Raw genomic sequence first — 19,394 nt, 5'->3', positions numbered from 1 at the left:
GATGGTCTCGTGATCCGAGCTGTAAAGCGTTTATAGGATTAATCTCTTCATCCACTGATCCACTGACAGTGGGGTCCACAACCGTATAATTAGTTGCAAGATCACTTCAGCAACCAGATGAAAATGTAGCTGGAAAGATGCAAAATATACGCGACAACTTTCACCCTGATGGAAATGCAGCGCAACTAGAGCAGATTCGATGAATTGCAGCTCATTTTTCAGAGGATTTATGGATTCGGACAAATGTGCCCTGGTTTTTTTTTTTACACAAATTCCAAGTTACAAGAATACAAAGATGTCAGGTTTACAGTCCCAACACATCACACCTACATTAAGGTAAACAATTTGTTTGCAGCAGCAGCAATCAGAGTGCCTGGAACGGACTCGCCAGCAGTTGGCACCATTCGTTGTTTCGCCACATCTATCTGGGGCTCTTCTTCTTGTTGCAACGATGTAGTAACGGTAGTTTGTAAGTGGCATCATTGAACAAGCGTAACAGCTTGTCATATGTATCCAGCTAGTTGGGACGGCTCAGCGCCATGAACTTGCACTGCTCACTCATCGCCTGAAGCTGCGCTTCCTTCTTATCAATCATCGCACGTAGCCTCACATTCTCCTCCACCACCTTCTGGACTTCGGCTTCCTTTTGTGCTTTCTCACTCTCAAGTTGGTTGGTTCTTGCGACTAGCCTGTTCACAAGAACACAAAACTTAATACCGAATTGATTGTTTGGAATGAAAGGATTGGATACCACTTGCTTCACCAATTCATAAATCACCCATGAGTACGTACTTATCTAGGCAATTAACAGAAGGAACACTTTAAGTCAATGCTATGTTATGTTTACGAATATGTAGTTTCATATGCGACTGTTAGGGAACTTTTTTGAGGTATCATGTATTCATGGGTTTTACGGCAGCCTTCTCTGCATGATTCCAAGACCATGAAAAATGTTTATATCTGTATCAAGTGGAAAAAGGAGACAAAAAGATGAGCCTACACAGCATATGATTTTCCCCTCAGCCCAGAATGTAATTTCCTATGTTTTTAATCATTCATGAGCATCTCCTTAACATGAGAACATTAGGATGAGCGTCACTCAAATCAGAAGGTGAAGGAACTGGAACTACATGTTTAGAGAACAGCAAGAAAAAGTGCTTTGGGCTAAGTGCTGAAACCAGTAGAAAACATACTGAGACTTAGTCAATTCTATATCCACAAAAGCATGCATCATTTTGACAACTGAATATCCATACAAAATTTTGGACATGATCAAAACACACATTTTTTCTGCAGTTAAATGTGAAGTTGGGGACCAACTCTTAGACTTGATGATTCGATTTATATTACACTAACGCAACACCATATCAGCTGAAAAAGTACTTAAATACTCTAGATGAATCATTTCAACGATATTTAGCATGATTAAAAGCAACTATCAACAAATCTGACAAAACACTCTTTACCATTGATCAACACAGTGGGGATAGGTGTTACAAAAAGGAAGGCTTCTGGAGATGCAGTGTAAAATCTAATTTATAACAGAATAGATGTAGCTTTGTGCCTTCAGGATAAACCGTAGAGCTCTCCTAGTCAATGACAGCCCAACGTTATTACCAAAAGACAAACATTTGAATGCGTGACACAGTTTATGTCAATCATATATGCCAGCAAAAAATAGGTTTCCATGCTGTATTTCAACAATACTGGTGTATATGCAGTGTTAGTTTGTCACAAGGAAAGTTCAAGGCCTGCAGAGCAGTTGGTTTCATGAGCTGATGAGCATATCATTAAGACCTAAGTAACCGACTCGTGTTTTACAAAATGCATTAGAATAAGAAATGTTGTCTTAACAGTTTTCTCAGCAGCATGTCCTAGCATGAAGGTGTTGGTAGCATCATCAATTTACATGACGAATAGGGATTATAAGTGCATTTGCAGGATTTATTGTTCAATTAAACTACAGCAGCATGCCCTAAAATGATGATTTTGCCAGCAGCAGTGTTTACATAATGAATAATACTACAGTTGCATTTTCAGGATTGGGAAGATGAAAGATATTTTTCCGAAGTTCTGAAAAAGCATATAAAGTTTGCACTCAGAAATGAATCCTGTACAACCCACTTCGTACAAATAATAGTTACTAAAAATATCATGATACTTGTGAAGTTACCTGTCAAAGAGTTTCTCCATTGTTTCAAACTGCTTCTCTGATGAAAGAAGAGTTTCTCTGACATTAACGAGAGTGCCAACATAGGTTCTGAGAGACTCAAAGTCATGCTTCACACGACTAAGCTCCTGCTCATTTTCAGCCGCACGTTGCCTTTGTCGAGTGGTCTCCAACACCATGTCTTCAACCCTCTGCCTCATCTCATTCAGCATACCATTCGTACCAACCGCAAATTTCTCCATTTCCTCAACTTTGGCCGACATGGACTCAACCTGTATGGTCTTCCTCCTAATCTCTTCCAGACCCATCCTCACCTTCTCTTTCTCGTTAGCGGCTTCCGATTCAGCAACAATCACTCTCTTCACAAGGGTCTCCATGACATCGGTCACCACATGTATCGATTTCAGAATGTCTTCGACATCTACATCCCCCTCATTGGCATCGCCGTGTTCGGCGACACGACTACTATCCGCCGAAGTTTCATCATCTAAACCCTCGCAGGAAGCGGACTCGCCGCCCTTGGACCAATCAGCCAGCGGCACCCCGTTCCTGTCGACGTACCCCACGCCGTCCTGGTGCCTAATCCCGCAGGACGTGTGCGCGAGGTGCGGTATCGCCATGATCCTGGCCTTGGATTTGAGGTAGGCCAGCAGCGTGGCGATGGTCTTCACCCTGCGGCAGAGGTGATCCAGCTCCTTCCTCGAGTCCTCCTCGGAGCACTTCATCCCGACCTTGACGTCCACGAGCCTCTCGCGCAGCGCGTCGACCTGAGACTGCTGCTGCCGCAGCTCCTCCCTCCATTCGCTCTCCCCCTCCGCCACGCCACTCCGATCAGCAGCGGCACGCTCCATGAAACCCTACGGAATTCAAACCCGCCCTTAAAATTACATGTAAAATCGGCTAGAAATGGATCTATTCGTCCCCCCAAATTCGAACGGATAATAAACGCGTAATCAGACGGATTTGCGAGCGAGACGGTGGGGATATTGGGGAGCCATGTACCTTCGGTATAGGAGGCAAGGAGCGCGTCGCCGGCGGCGAACTCCCGCTGCGGCGGCGCTCCTCGCTTTCTTCGCCGCGGGTTGGGTTGGGTTGGGTTGCGCTCTCGCGTCGCGTCGCGTCTCGCGAACTAGTCGCTCGCCTTTCCCCTTTCTTCACCCAACCCAAACCAATGAAATGAAATCATTTTGTTTGCTTATTTCCTAATCCGATGATTAGATTAGGTGGGTACGCTAATGGCAAAAACAAAGATTAATAAATGCGGACGCGCTAAAGCATCCGTATGTGCCTCGTTGGTGGGCCTCGATAAATGTGCTGTGATGGGCCTCTTCTGAGCTTTTTCATGTGATCTAGGGCATGTTTAGTTTCCAAATAAACATTTTCACGCTGTCACGTTAAATGTTTGAATATATGTATGTAGTATTAAATATAGGAAAAACAATTATACAATTTATCAGGAAATTACGAGACAAATCTTTTAAGCCTAGTTGCACCATGATTTGACAATATGGTGCTATAGTAAACATTTACTAATGATTGATTAATTATGCTTAATAAATTCGTCTCCCAGTTTCCTAAATTTTTTTGGGAGTACCTATGCATCTTTCGAAAGATTTTTATGATTGTATTACACGGATTTTTAATTTTTGGATAAAAATCCGATAGACACATTAAAAGGCAAAAAGCAACTAAGAAACACCATAATGGACACTTAAATTACCATATCTTTAAGAAAAAGACCAAATCCAATACAAATTTCAAAACTTGCATGCGAAGATTAAAAAATTACACTGTAACTTACAAAAGTTATAATGTAAGTTTAATAAATTACAATGTAACTTACAAGAAAATACACTGTAAATTTAAGTGAGAAAATCGAGTGAGAGATAAGAAAAAAATCTTTCGAGTGAGATATAGCAAAATCAAATTTTTTTTGTTATTATACTATGTTTAATACTTTAAATGTGTGTCCGTATATTCGATGTGATATGTAGTGGCAAATTTTTTTTTGCCAACTAAACATGCCCAAAAAAATTTTGCCAACTAAACATGCCAAAAAAAATTGAGCACATTTGTAACACAAAAATCAACAAATTGTTTTTGTGCCCGTCAAGCATTGTCACAGCACAATAATAATGGCACCCACAATGGTTATCTATAGGCTCTCTATAAAAGATCCATGTCAGCATATTTTCCTACTTGGAAGAGATTAAATGAAGAGAGAGAGCAAAGCTATCTACTAACCTAGAGATAGTCTATAGAGAAAAACGAGACAATGTATTAGAGAGCTATAGATACCCATATAGACATACTATTGAGGTGGTTTACTATTAATCTAGTCTATTGTTGAGATGTACATATTTTATATAGCACCTTACTTTACCATTTACGGCTGCTCTAACAACTGTAAAAGAACAATTATGAGGGCATTATGGCTGCCGACATCTAAAAATGACATGCATTAATTTGGCAAACAGAAAATTTAAACCTGTTTTTTTTTTCAAAAGTGTTTTGGTTTGGTACTGTACGTCTCAGTGGTTAAAACTAAACCGTGAGATAAACCGGTGCTTTAATTAATTTTGCACCCCCAATATAAGCAACAACGAACTCCTACGTGGCGGATGGTCGAGACGGTCATGGCCAGCCTCTAACTCCCCACCAACTGCCGCCTCTCGTCGCCTCGCCTCGCCGGCGCCACCTCCGCACTCCGTTCCGACCAGCCGATCGGTTTCTTCCTCGCCGTTGCAACCTTCGAGCGCGATCGATCGAGGCGGTTGACCGCCGATTTGCCGCGCGGCGTTGCATTGCACGCGGCTTTCCAGTTGATAAATCAATCATCATCGATCCCCTTGATCGATGCGAGTGGCGTTCTTGTTCGATCGAGAGGAGGAGATCGTGATCACGAGCGATCCGGGCGGGGCGGCGCGCCATCGATGGCGAACTGCGTGCGGTGCTGCTGCTGGCTCCTGGTGTTGATGCTCATGGCGCTCGCGATCACCGCCGCCGTGGTGTTCGTCCGCTACAAGAACGGCGAGGGGGTCTTCCCCTTCCCCGGCGTGCCCGGCGCCGTCGACCACAAGTACGCCGACGCGCTCGCCGTCGCCCTCCAGTTCTTCCAGGTCCAGAAATGTAAGGAATTATTCTCAACTTTGCATGCATTTTTTTTTTGCGTTTGATCTCGATCATGGAAGTTGTTGATTGATGAAGCCGGGAAGCTGGTGAACAACACGATCCACTGGAGAGGCGACTCGGCGCTGGACGACGGCAAGGAGGCCGGGATTGATCTCTCCAAGGGGATGTACGACGCCGGCGACCACATGAAGTTCGGATTCCCCATGGCGTTCACGGCCACCATGCTCTCCTGGTCCGTCCTCGAGTACGGCGACGCCATGCGCGCCGCCGACCAGCGCGACTCCGCCATGGACGCGCTGAATTGGATCATGGATTACCTCGTCAATGCCCACCCCTCCGACGACGTCCTCTACATCCAGGTGATCATCGAATGATCTTATAATTTTATCCAATTCTTGGTCATGGAAATTAATTAATTTCTTCTGGCATTCTGATCTCCAGGTGGGTGATCCTAAAGCAGACCACAAGTGCTGGGAGAGGCCGGAGAGGATGAAGGAGAAGAGGCCACTGACCAAGATCACGCCCAAGTCCCCCGGCAGCGACGTGGCGGCGGAGACGGCGGCGGCCATGGCGGCGGCGTCGCTGGTGTACAAGCCGATCAACAAGACGTACTCGTCGTCGCTCCTGGACCACGGCGAGCGGCTGTTCGCCTTCGCCGACAAGCACCGGGGATCCTACACCCGGACGTTCCCGGAGCTCAGCGCGTTCTACAACTCCACGACGTACCAGGACGAGCTCCTCTGGGCGGCGAGCTGGCTCTACCACGCCACCGGCAACCACAGCTACCTCGCCTACGCCACCGGCAAGAACAAGGACTTCGCCGACCTGGGCAACCCGAGATACTTCAGCTGGGACGACAAGCGCGCTGGAACCGAGGTGGGTGATAATGACCGTGACACCGCCATTGATTCAACTCCACTGTTCATGGCAAATTTTGAAATCTTGGGATGATTATGAAGTTTAATTTTGTGGTGTTTTGTTTGAATTTCAGGTTCTTTTGTCGAGGGTGAGCTTCTTTGCTTCGCAAGGATCAGACGTTGCACAAGACGATGTCCTTGGGATGTACAAGCAGACTGCTGATGCCGTCATGTGCATTCTCCTGCCGGATTCAGAGACCGCCGCTTTCAGAACAGAAGGTAAATTCACAAGATTCAGAAGCTAAAAAAAAAAAATCATCCATTGCAATCTCAGCTTCACGATTTGTGTAAGATGGTTTGCAACGATTTATTTCAGGTGGTTTGCTGTACGTTGCCGAGTGGAACTCACTCCAGCACCCGGTGGCATCGGCGTTCCTCGCCGCGGTTTACAGCGACTACATGCAGAGCTCCGGGAAGACGGAGCTGAGCTGCAGCGGGCAGGGCTTCTCGCCGGCCGACCTGCGCAAATTCGCCAAGTCCCAGGTAGTAACAAGATTCAGAATCATCCATGATCCAGAGTTCACGATTGTTCAGACTAACATATGTTCAGAGAGAACAGAAATGTTCAGAAATACAGTACGTAACTTGGATGTGATCACGCACTGATCATCAGTGATCTTTGTTCTTGGCAGGCGGATTACTTGCTGGGCAGCAACCCGATGAAGATTAGTTACCTGGTCGGGTACGGCGACCGGTACCCGGAGAAGGTGCACCACCGCGGCGCGTCCATCCCGGAGGACGTCGACACCGGCTGCGACGGCCACAAGTGGCTGGAGACGTCCAAGCCCAACCCAAACGTCGCCACCGGCGCGCTCGTCGGCGGTCCGTACAAGAACGACAGCTTCGTCGACGAGCGCGACAACGTGATGCAGAACGAGGCCACCACCTACAACAGCGCCCTCGTCGCCGGCTTGCTCTCCGCCCTCGTCTCCACCACCTCCCTCGCGCGATCCTTGTCATGATCTGCATTGCTCGGATTCTGACGGTTTACCACTCATTAGATGGCATGCAAATGCTGGCTCAAACTGATGAAGAAATGGTAGGGAGGATGTTGTATCATGGATCGAAGAAGTCGGTGATCTGTATGTGAAAAGGGTAATTAGTACTGTACTAGTACTTATACTTACTAACAAAAATAATCATTAGAAACTACTTTTGTTTGTTCAATTGGTGCTCATTATACTATCATTGAACTCTGAATCATTTTAGCACATTCAGTTCTCTCTGTTACACTTAAGATGTTACATATATCCCAAGTTCAATTGACTGAAGAAAAATAAAAAGAACGAAGCATGGTTGGAACCTGCACGGTGAGATGAGATTAACAAGGAATTCAGCATGCAGGAGTTCTCGCACCCACACAATTCCCAGCAGAAGATCTGAACTTTCTAACTCCGAATTGTGCACTGCAATTTATACATTCTGATTCCTCGATCAATCTTCGCCAGCACAGCAACAGTAGTTTACATCCTCTGCATCCTCGACCAAATGATCCACATTTCCTTAATCATACGCTACACTAGGTTACTAAGAACATGCAAAAAGTGAAGATAACCAGGGAGGAACACAACAATTTCCTGGTTAATAATTGTAGCAAGATAGCAGGAATACTCACACCCACAATTCGCAGCAAAATATCTCAAACATTTTAACTCCAAAATTGTGCAGTGCAATTTATACATTCTGATTCCTCGACCAATCTTCGCCAACACAGCAACACTAGTTTACATCCTCTGCTTCCTCGACCAAATGATCCACATTTTCCTTAATCATCTGCTATACACTAGGTACCTAGAATCTAGTAGAGTACTCGATCTCGATGGTAATCAAGAACACGCCCCCGGCGACGCGCTCACGGCGAGCCGGCGAAGACATCGGTGGGCGCGAGCGGCGGCGCGTCGAGCTGGTAGAGGCCAATGGAGGGGCCGACGAAGCGGAAGAGGATCCAGGCGCCGACCATGATGAAGATGGAGGCGTAGGCGAACTTGTTGAGCCAGAAGAGGAGCCCCTTCTCCCCGACGTACAGCTCGCCGGCCTTCTCCGCCATGCTCATCTCCTCCCACTCCTTCCTCCTCGTCTGCTTCTCCCTGCGCGTCGCCGCCGAAGCCGAAGCCGACGCCGACGACTTCGACGCAGCCGGCCTCGACGACGACGACGACTTGGATTTCATGGTGATCCCCAACGGCGCCGGCGGAGTGACCTCCTGGACGCGGCGAGCTTGGTTCCTCGCGCGGAGGCGGTTCTTGACGCCGGTGGGCTTGGCGCCGGAGGAGGGAGGCGTGGCGGACTGAGCGTCCGTCGGAGCATCGGCCGCGGTGGGGGAGGGGTCGCCGGATGATGCCCGGGGGATGGATGGGCGGCGGCGATGGCGGAGGAGGAGGAGGAGGGGTTGGGAGGGGCGGTGGGGGAGGAGAGGGAGCAGGAGGTGCTCCATGGCGACGATGGCGAGGTGAGGCTCTGGAAGGAAGACGATGGGGTTTGGGTGGCGCGGGAATTTCAGGACGGGATGATCAACTGCACGAGCTGTGGACCGTCCGATGGCCAATTCAACGGTTCGGATTAATCCACTGGTATGGAAAATCGTAACCTATTTTATCTGATGAATAAAATACTTTTTTTTCAATTCCAAATACTACAAACTAGAAAGTAATAAAGGGGATTTGTCCTATTTTCATTTATTTTTATCTTTCTTTTTTCTTATTTTACAAACTTATGGTTATATTATATCTCATGACACAACTTGAAAATATATTCCATTTCCATTATTCAAAAGTTACAAACTAGACCCCCGTATAATGCAGACATGAGCACGTACTTATCACTGTAAACTAATATAGGCAATAATATGCTTGTGGTGACTTCGTTAATTCCAATATATGCTGGGCTAGTCTTTCAAATGTACTCATACGGATAGATGTGCGCGTGTGCGTTTAAAGCGGAGAGTATGCAGGAAGGATCAAAAGATCGATTTTCATCCTTAGGTTAGGTTCTTCGCGCACGTTAATTGTCATATGACATGTTCTCAGTTCCGCTTGAGAAAGTTTCTCAAAATTTTTCCTCCAGTTTTATAATTCTTGATGTTTTACACAAGGTTGAGGTAAAACTTAATTCTAGCTTTAACTGGCAATAACTAATATTTAGTTAGAAGCGCTATAATAACATATGTTTTGTCTTACAATATAATACTATAATAAAACTATAAATATATTTATTATATATATTATAAAAAATATAGTTAATGATATATTTTCAAGACGTTATCATTATCTAAAAGATAATGTGAAAGCATTGCATGTGGATGCCACAATTGTAAAGACATGGTTTGGTAGCAAGAAGAAAAAGGGAAATATTGTTTATTCATCTCAATGTTATGCTGGTTTCCTCACCTTTAACATATACTCCATAGTAGTAAGTTATATCCTCTTTTTTATTTGGAGTAGTTTGAACTAGGGGAATTATGTTTCTAGAGTTCTAGTACCTGAGTAGTACTAAGTGATTAGTTAGTTTAGACACGATGGTCAGCTAAAACAGCAGAATTTCCGGGGTTGCTTGATGTGATGTTAGCTCATGCTAGGTTGGATTGGCACCTTCTACCGACCGTGCACGTTCATCATCTCCAAAAAAGAAGAACACAAAATGTCAAGTCAACCAAGACCAGATCCATTACCCTCATAAAGGACACTTATAAAAGAGTGCAAACATTTTATCTTGGACCATGTGTAAATATATCTTTTTAATAACTGTTTTACATTCTATTTTTCAGAATTGTGTAAATATTCTCCAGCTCTGTTGTTTACTTGCTTCACCAACATATACCGCCTGATATATCCCGTGAAAACAAAAACGGTAAAACGGAAATTCAGAAAATCTTTCAGGGCGATTTGATTGATGCTGACCATCTCACCTCAACCGTCGGATGCAGATCGTACGGCCGAGAGAGAGAGAGAGAGAGAGAGAGAGAGAGAGAGAGAGAGAGAGAGAGAGAGAGGATACGATGCATCAGCAACAAAAAATGGTCAAGAAATAATTCCTGCATCAACGAGCTAGATACTAGTAATAGTAGTAAAGCGAAAGCGAACAAAAAGGGAAAAAAAAAAAGAAAAACAAGAGCGCCGTGTCGGAGACCACCGCCGGACCACCACCGCGACCCCTCGATCCCGGCGATCCCACAGCATTGGTCGGTCCCCGTCGATCCGGCCGCCGTGGGGTTTGGTCTGGTACTCTCTGGTGGTGGTCGCCGTCGTGAAGGATTCCTTTTTCTGCTTGGATTTTTTTTGTTGCTTTTGGTTGTTGTGATCCCTGTGGGGCTCGGGTTCCGGCCGGTGTAGGGGAGGGGAGATGGATTTGGAGTCGGTCAACCCGGAGCTCGCCGAGATCGACGGCCAGATCGGCGACATCCTCCGCGCATTGCAGTAAGCTCCGAATCTTTTCCGCCGTGTTCTGAAATCCGTTTCTCCATTTTTTCCATTTCAAATTTCGATCGCTTCGCTTGTGGTTTATGTGTGTTTTTAGTAGAGGTAATATTCATTGGATCTCTTGCTTGCTTGCTTGCTGTAATGTTTGCTTATGAAATGCGAGCCTGGAAATCAGACTGTTAACCTGCAAAAAATAAAAATAAAATCTTTGTAGTGTAATGCGGCAAAAAGACGGGTTTGACTTAGATGATAGATTGATAATTAATCTGCTTCATTTGTCCACAGAAATGGGTTCCAGAAGCTGGATAAGATCAAGGATGCCAATCGACGGAGCAGGCAACTCGAAGAGCTCACTGATAAGATGCGGGATTGCAAGAGGTTATCCATTCTTTTCACACATATTACGCTGCTTAGTGTAGAACAGCATCTTTTGTACAGAATGTGGGCAGTTGAAAACTATGATTACAAATGTGTCACTTGGAAAGAGTTGAGATTTGGCCATAGCCATTGCATTACTGAATTCAGTATTATACAAGTTCTGATGCTGATCAGTATCTCCAAATGCAATTGATTTTTGTTCTTTTGGGAAAGGATGGATCTAGCAGTGGCGGCATACAATCATACAGACATTTGGTTGCTTAATTTTCTCTGTATACATTTTTAGGTTTATCAAGGACTTTGAGCGAGTTGTCAAAGATATGGCAGGAAGTACTGATCCTGAGACTGCTAGGATGCTTCATGATAGGAAACAGTCAATGGTACCACCGCAGAACCTTATACTATGATATAATTTTATACATTCAGCTTTCCTGAGTCCTCAACTCCCTCTTAACCTGACTCTTCGTGTTTTGCAGATCAAAGAATTGAACTCCTATGTTGCTTTGAAGAAACAGTGAGTTTATACCTATCCCGTGATGTGAAAGGCTCATATTAATGGACATGAACCTATAAGGGGTTGCCCTTGAACTAATAATCACTTCACCAAATTAGTCTTTATTATAAACTTGACAGATACTGCTTTGGCTAACATTACATGATACTTACATGCAAAAGATCGTTTGGATTTCAGATATGCAAGTGAAAATAAGCGAGTTGATCTTTTTGATGGCCCAAGTGTTGAAGATGGCTTTGGTGAAGAAAATGTCCTGTTAGCATCAAGTAAGTAGCAACTCTAGAGCCCTTTTAAGTGCATGTGGAGGTGGTCTATTTTTTCTCAGGTGAAATGATAAGAATATTCTGGCGGATATGCCATCACTAGCATGAATATATGCACCTCTTTAGATTTAATGGTCAATTATTTCTTTTGTAGATATGACAAACCAACAGTTAATGGATCAAGGAAACCAACTAATGGATGAGACTGATCAAGCTATTGCAAGATCTAAACAGGTTATCTTTACTATGTTGTGCAAGATCTAGACAAGATCTAAGCAACTTGATATATCTTCGAAAGAGAAGTGCATAATTTTTTTATTTCTTATTGGATCAACTAGGCAATTTCTTGCATTTAGTATGATGTAATTTTTCTGTGTTTTGTCCCTCCTATAGGTACAAAATGTAGCTTCTTTCAGTTTATATATATGGCTTCTAACTGAGCTTGTTGCATCATTTTCCAACTTAGCACGTATTGATCTTTTTTTGTTATTTCAGTTCCTTTAGCTTATACAAAAACTCTTTATTAGGGTGTAATTTTAAGTCTTACAGCAAATTGATGTGCTCTTTCCCACAAACTAAGTCACATCATTGCTTTCTGGCACTGATTTGTTGCTGACTTCTGCAGACCGTCCAAGAGACCATCAATGTAGGTACAGAAACTGCAGCTGCTCTCAAATCACAGGCAGGATTTCTTTGTTCTTCTCAAACCAGCCAATCATGCTGTGTAACCTGGATATACCAGAGCTAACTTCGGTTATTTCTTATTGACCAGACAGAGCAAATGAGCAGAATTGTTAATGAGCTGGATTCCATTCATTTCTCCATTAAAAAGGCATCACAAATGGTGAAAGAAATTGGTAGGCAGGTAAGTACCCTCTCAACGATATCTATTTAAAAGGCACCGATAATCTGTCAACCCCATTATTGTTTATTCATACTGTTCTTAAATGTAGGTTGCAACTGATCGCTGCATCATGGCCTTGCTTTTTCTCATTGTTGCTGGAGTCATAGCAATAATAGTCGTTAAGGTGAGTGCTTAGATTTTCCATATATCTGCTTACCTGACAGTTAATTTTGGCATTCCATTCTTCCACTCTTGGAATCCCTTCACACAATCTTACCATTTCACTGCTTACTATATATTTTTTTTAAAAAAACAAAAACAAAATGGCGATAGAAGTGTGCCAATTAAGCAGTTCATGGCCCCACTGTCAGCTATGGAACAGACATTTCCATTTATTCTCAATATAAAGGTGTAAGGTTTTTAGATGAGATCAGTCAACCATTTCTCGATCAATTTATCCTTGGTGAACTTCCCTTATCATGGTGTCTATCTCCGTCCTTTGTGGATTGAACTTTTTTGTACAGTTAGTAGTAAACAAAGAGGCCATAAGGCGAGATGAGGGGATGAGAGAACTACCCTTGCATCAATATTATTTTTGCTTTGGTGAACAGCTGTTAGCCCTCCCCTAGTGAGAAGCTAAACAAAAACCCAGAAAGGAAAAATAATTTTTGGCCCTCTTCTGGGTTTCTTCTGGTCGGAATATTCAGTTTTTATGGTGAATGGTTCATGATCATAGTGTTTCACTGCAGATTGTAAACCCACAGAACAAGACTATCCGAGACATTCCTGGTCTCGCTCCACCAGTTAGCAGAAGGCTATTGAGTATTGTAGAAGACATCTGAACTTCATACATGTGAACAAATCAACCAAGAGCAGCTTGTGCTGTTTAACTCGAAGGTCGCAACTACTACTTGAACATGATGCACAGTGTTGTAATACTATACCCATGGGATCCGTGTGCGAGGTACTGTAAAATTGTACGAGTATGTTATGACTCTGACAAGCAGGTTTGCTTGTAAGAACTGTATTCTGTGAACATTCACATATGTACACGAGCATATCAATCTTTTTTAAGAGTGACAGCAGCGTATGGATCATCCAATAATACAGCGTTTTTTGCAAATAGATTACAGGATATCGGTGTGATATGTATTATGTTTTTGTTACGATGGGTTTCGATTATATCGTCGTTTCCATACCCTTCTCATCGGATTACCAGATCGGGTACTTTACACAACAGATTTGTTAGCAAAGTGTAGCTTAGTTAGGACGTTCATTTCTGTTTTAGGATTTCTACTTGCCTCTCCTTACTATGAAAACTACGCATAGGTAACCTTTGTTTCAAATTTACATAACCTAGATTCTCTTTAACACAGCTTCCAATCCAAGATTTCTTAGAGCTGAGTATTACTAGCTTCACAAATACAAATTCATAGATCTAGTTTGCGATTAGCATTTGGATAAATCATTTCACTCTATTTTAGATAAAATTTAAAATTTTAAACCGCTATAATTTAACATAGAAATATCAAATCTACAGTTGATTTGATCTGGAGCTATGCCATACAAGGCCTTATCTCCTATATTTCCCGAATTGTTTCAGCACAATATTGTAGGAAAATAGAAAACATTCCAAACCATTGTAAAGAACTGAAAAGAAAGTGATTAGGCACAAGAAAGCTCACAACAGCAGTAAAATTAAATCGTACCTCCTTCCAATAAATCAGCACTAATAAGTAGTACATCAAGAAAAAACAAAGAATTACTAACAAGTGTAACAAGAAGAGTAAGTTGAACATGCAAACTATTTCTCATTTATTACTCATCTATTTCCTGTACACCAAGTGAGCACATTTTACAGTGACAAATCCATTTATCCATTTTACAGTGAACATATCAGCAAAGAAAAACCTTAACTCATCTGTGTTCTGGAAAACAAAGGTGCTTGCTAAAAATAGCACCAACCGCTTCTGGATTTAGCCGTAAGCAAAACTCTCACAGAACTTCAAATATGTTTCTGGGACTAAATTAATTAGAAATGTACTGCTGTGACTGGACAATAGTAGTCAGCTGCTTGAGGTTAGCTAATACATGCCTCGGGCCAAGACTTTCAGCACCAATGTGATTCAGAAGTTGTTCAATATCCTGCAAGGAAACAGAAGGGGAGGGATGACCAAATGAAAAATAACCATGCACAACTTTATCGAAGTTGCAAGAATTTTGATAACCAATTACGTATAGGAATTACATAGCTGACTCAGAATTACTCACATGAAAATTCCAATTTTAAACTGCTAACTGCATTATCGCATAATGATTTGTTATTAAAAGGGTGCACTGATATTTTTGTTCTTCAGAACTATGCATGTTGTCATACAACAAGCCAAAATTTTCACAAGCTGACACTTTTATTACTTTCTTATGCTGTCAAATTCATTTGAGCTGATCATTTATCCTAATTAGATCAACATAGCAAACACAACTAATGGTTTCTTAGGAATAGGATTCTAAATCACCAACGTGAAGCTAACTCAAGGGCCTTAGAAAATATTCTCTTAGAAAATAGACTTACATGCGACTTTTCACAAATAATCTTCGCTTGATTGTAGTTAGCCTCCAATTTTTCTAGTGATAATGTGATATGGTGATTTGGGAAAACAATTTACAGATCTTCAATAAGAGGGCATCAAGGGAAAGGCATATCTTTCCTTTTGCCATTTTACTCCATCATGGTTATAGCTATTCATGTTAATCAAACACTTTTTCATTAAATAAACGCGCAACTTAGCAAGAAGACCAACCTTGTTTAGCAAAAATATTGCATATGCTGATCTTGTTGTCTCCTGGCTTTCAAAAAACAGAGGGAATTCCATTGTTCGCATGGTTGTGCTCAGAGGAGCAGAACTTATAGCAGAAGCTAAGGACGATGACTCAACTGAAGGCGCGCGATCAAGAACATATGACCGTGAACCTCCCAACCGCAGCGGATATCGAAGAGGAACATCAAGATATGATGCAATAAGGGACACTGCCTATGATCCAAAAATGAATGAATAAAAAAACAGCAGTAAGTAAAAAGAATTGCATAGCGTAGTGCCACGTCTATCACTGTAAAATTCTAAAATGTGTATGACCAGCAATATTGGGTTATATATATGTCAAATTGGTCTAAATGTCTCTTCATCCTATCAATCTATAACAGAATATAACCTACAAAATTCAGAGAACTTATAGAAAGAAATTGGAATCAAATTTGAATGCCTAAATCAATCTCCAATGGACATATATTTCAGTTTCAATTATACATACATGTGCAACATAACCCAATGCGGTGGCAGAATTCTGAATCTCAGTCTTGTCACTAAAGTAGCCAGTCTTTTTCATCGTAAGCTTCGATAGTTGGAGACCCAAAATTGCCAAAGGTGCCTGTCCATTTTGAGAACCATTCGGAGCCATTGATTCCGCATCTCCTGCAAAATTCTGATGCATTCAAATTTTTGACAATAGTTTCAAGATTACCATCTCATACCGAAGAATCTAAACATTTTGCTATGGGAGAAAAAAGTAAGTGATCACTCCAAGTCTTCAGCTTGTTTGGCTAAGGCTCATCCATTGTAGAGTTGTAGACTAGTATAGTTGCCAGAAACTGGAAGCTAAAAAGTGCAAATGACTTCATGTTTGATGTTATCAACAGGTGATATCTCAACAAAGGTAAAATTGGTTTTCTATAGTTATCTTCACATCAGAGATACAGCCAGTAGCCTAGCAACGAAAATCTAAGGACTACTTCATGACTAACCACCAATGATACTTATTTCTAACATATAATGGCATGCATTACAATAGTTCATGGCAGACCTTAATTCTGGTTCTTACTACTGAAAATGAAAAAGGGCATCTCAATTGTTTTAAAAAAAATAATTTAAAAATGTGTGACGACGGGCCTGTGTGTGCAATATTGTTTGGACAAAATTAGTAATCAGACAAATATTCTCAAAGTGCTTCAATGCTATTCAACGATAGAAGAAATATGAATCTAATGTTGCAGCATCAGGTGATGAAGAACATTGTCATCATACAGAGCATGTCCAAATAAATCTGATTTACATCAACTACAAGTGAATGTTCTGGATAGCAAGATTCTGATGTTATCAAGCATAGGCAGCATTGGATATAAAGCAGGTATACCAACTTGACAGAGCTTGGAAGTTGTAACAGGAAAAGGTAACATACTGGTTTTGAGAATACTGGAGTTCAAGAAGCTAGGCTTGTTAGCTGGAGATCGCTCAATCAAGGGTCTCACAGGATATAAATGTGCTACTTGTGCTGTCATATATTGCTGTCTTGTGCGCAACATCCTTTCCACAGTTTTAAGACGGACATGGAGACCATTTTCCCCTGACAGCAATTTATCAGCTTCCTACAAAAATAGGTTCAAGAAAAATTAGTTAAACAGAAAAAGGCACATCATATACAGTTTAAAAGCACATCGTATCTTTCTTGTTCTATAAACCACACATTTAGATGTGATAATTCTTATATCATAAGGAACAGTCATTACTACTAAAGGGCACTGGGACAATATGGATGAAGAGGAGGAATTAAGAGAAAAAGGAGATGATACAGCATTTGAGGAGAAGGATTAATTCATTGTTCTTATAGCTTAATCATAATGAATACAAGAGTTATACCTATATAGAGGATGAACTAGGATGCCTAACAGGAAACCAACCTTAACAGTTGATATTCAAAATGCATGTCACCAATCTAGCCACTGATCCATCTCCTATGTGGAAAGTAATTGTACCTTAAGTTTATTTTGCGCTGTGCTAAGAGTATTGCTTGTTGTTGACAAGGTTCGGATCTTGATGCGGAGTTCCTCTCTTCGATCATCCACATCCTCGGTCATTTTCTTAGTGTGCATTTTCAAATCCCACATGAAATCAGCACGTGCTTGCACTCTTTCCCTGATTTCCGCCAACTCATTATCCTGCTGAACGGAAGCCTTCCTTGCCTGCTCAAAAACACATAGCAGGTCATACATCCATGCAAGGACTAGTAACCGCAATACAATCCATGCATCCATAGCATCTCATGAGACATGTAGCATCTAGAATTTAACCCTGAACTCCTGATTAACAATAATCGTAACACGACACCAACATTAAGAAAAGAGCACCACGCAGCAGCACAGCTAACAAATTATCCCCCAGAGACTACTACTCGAGAACATTAAGGTAAATCATCGATCGTTCCGGTTCCAGATCAAAGTTAGAAGACACCTAGGTTTCCTACTATCCGCATAGAATGTGAATTCGGAAGCTATAGAACGCGCCCAGTGATCCGCCCATTCCATCAGGAGTTATAAACCCAAATTAATCGAGCAAATACCTCGAGCGCGGACTGGAGGCGCGCGGCGAGCAGCGCCTTGCGTTCCCTGGCGGTGGCGAGCGCGGCGGAGAGGCTCCAGACGCGTGCGAGCTCCTGCTGCAGGTCCTCCCAGTCGATGACCTTGGGCGCGTCGGCTCCCGGGACCTCGCTCGCCGGCACGACCACCCACCCCCTCCCCCCCTCCTCGTCCTCCTCCGGCGCCGGCGTGGGGTGACCCGCGCACGCGGACGACGGCGACGGCGACGAAGGCCCCGGCTCCATCGGCGGCCGCTGCGGTCATGCCAGCGGGCGGGGATCCGCGCGTGAGCTCGCCATGGGCGGCTGCTGCTGCTGCTGCTGCGGCTAGGGTTTGGTGGCCGCGTCGTCTCCGACAGCGGAGAGGGAGATCGGCGGCGACTGCGGATGCGGGGAAGGTGGAGATGGTTGGGAAGAATGGAGGAATGGTGGATGACGTGGCGTGACGTCACGTGGATCCATGCGTGTGAAGAGGCCGGCCCAGCCCGGGAGCACCGGGCCCGTTGAATTCAAATTGGGCCGAATTTTGTAGCGATGCGTGTCCGGCCCATTAGCAGGAGAAGGCCTAATTGCCATCCGGAGATGTAGACTTGTCCTTCCCCGGCAAGCGCCTCAGGGGTAGAGACGAAAGTGGGTCAACCCACAAACCTATTTATAGGTCAAATAAATAGTAACTGGTGGACTTTCGTTTCAAAGTCTGGTTTGCCGTACCGAGTTGACCTGAACTCACTTATATCAATATATTTTTTTAAAAAAAATTAGCTAATAATTAATTAATCATGTATTAATTCATAGTTTTGTTCTTCGTGTGGAGGGGACGGGTTTCTTTTGGAGAACATAACCTAAATATATTAGGGAAAAATAGAAGCTGAACAGATAGGAGGAAAATATTATGAAGAAAAAAATTGAAAGGTGAGCCGATAGGGAGGGAAAAAAGGAAAGGTGAAAGGATTCGATGCACATATCATATAAAAATATTTTTTTTCTAACATTAAATTTAAAAAGTTATTAAAGATAATGAAATTGCACGTAATGTTCAACATGGGCATATTACTAGTTAGTAGTTAACTCACCCGTCAATTCGTGGGTTACCCATTATTTTTTTTTAAACCCCGGGTTACCCACTAAATATGTCTATAAGTAGATTGGCGGGTTAGTTCCCATGCATCCCAGCTCAAACCGCAGGCGTGGTGGTGGCCGGCAGAGCCATCGCGGAAGCTGCCAGAGTCCGGGGGGACGACCAAGGCGGCGGCCGGAAATGGCGTGTCAACATCGCTGCAACGTCTTCTCCGGCAAGCGTATCCATCGGTGACAGTTGAGTTTCAAGGTTCTATCGTTGAATCATTGTATCTGAA

The 19,394-nt window shown here is 43.0% G+C and overlaps 5 protein-coding genes across 5 annotated transcripts; 2 read left to right on the top strand and 3 right to left on the bottom strand.

The window, feature by feature from the left end:
* Positions 1–195: 195 nt before the first annotated feature.
* Positions 196–3,354, bottom strand: LOC127776462 (uncharacterized). Its single transcript, XM_052302841.1, has 3 exons — positions 3,173–3,354; positions 2,174–3,027; positions 196–689 (listed from the first exon to the last, which is right to left on the bottom strand). The coding sequence occupies exons 2-3, from the start codon at positions 3,019–3,021 to the stop codon at positions 518–520; spliced, it is 1,020 nt and encodes a 339-aa protein (XP_052158801.1). The 5' UTR covers positions 3,022–3,027; positions 3,173–3,354; the 3' UTR covers positions 196–517.
* A 1,439-nt stretch (positions 3,355–4,793) lies between these two features.
* Positions 4,794–7,465, top strand: LOC127776084 (endoglucanase 18). The gene is made up of 6 exons (XM_052302411.1): positions 4,794–5,299; positions 5,378–5,661; positions 5,744–6,178; positions 6,294–6,438; positions 6,536–6,702; positions 6,852–7,465. Exons 1-6 carry the CDS (start codon positions 5,104–5,106, stop codon positions 7,179–7,181), a joined length of 1,557 nt encoding a protein of 518 aa, XP_052158371.1. The 5' UTR covers positions 4,794–5,103; the 3' UTR covers positions 7,182–7,465.
* Positions 7,466–7,842: 377 nt separating this feature from the next.
* On the bottom strand, positions 7,843–8,696 carry LOC127776091 (uncharacterized). The gene has a single exon (XM_052302423.1). The coding sequence runs from the start codon at positions 8,651–8,653 to the stop codon at positions 8,072–8,074; it is 582 nt and encodes a 193-aa protein (XP_052158383.1). The 5' UTR covers positions 8,654–8,696; the 3' UTR covers positions 7,843–8,071.
* A 1,562-nt stretch (positions 8,697–10,258) lies between these two features.
* Positions 10,259–13,765, top strand: LOC127776089 (novel plant SNARE 11). The gene is made up of 11 exons (XM_052302421.1): positions 10,259–10,436; positions 10,548–10,631; positions 10,920–11,012; positions 11,299–11,392; positions 11,489–11,526; positions 11,704–11,792; positions 11,944–12,023; positions 12,415–12,471; positions 12,562–12,654; positions 12,743–12,817; positions 13,383–13,765. Exons 2-11 carry the CDS (start codon positions 10,558–10,560, stop codon positions 13,473–13,475), a joined length of 786 nt encoding a protein of 261 aa, XP_052158381.1. The 5' UTR covers positions 10,259–10,436; positions 10,548–10,557; the 3' UTR covers positions 13,476–13,765.
* A 561-nt stretch (positions 13,766–14,326) lies between these two features.
* Positions 14,327–18,460, bottom strand: LOC127776086 (vacuolar protein sorting 38). Its single transcript, XM_052302414.1, has 6 exons — positions 18,025–18,460; positions 17,441–17,647; positions 16,867–17,053; positions 15,943–16,103; positions 15,435–15,665; positions 14,327–14,778 (listed from the first exon to the last, which is right to left on the bottom strand). Exons 1-6 carry the CDS (start codon positions 18,283–18,285, stop codon positions 14,662–14,664), a joined length of 1,164 nt encoding a protein of 387 aa, XP_052158374.1. The 5' UTR covers positions 18,286–18,460; the 3' UTR covers positions 14,327–14,661.
* Between the last annotated feature and the right edge of the window lie 934 nt (positions 18,461–19,394).

The sequence above is a fragment of the Oryza glaberrima genome, chromosome 6, assembly GCF_000147395.1.
Source record: "Oryza glaberrima chromosome 6, OglaRS2, whole genome shotgun sequence".
NCBI classification, from domain to species: Eukaryota; Viridiplantae; Streptophyta; class Magnoliopsida; order Poales; family Poaceae; genus Oryza; species Oryza glaberrima.
This window is presented reverse-complemented; position numbering and strand designations above follow the sequence as displayed.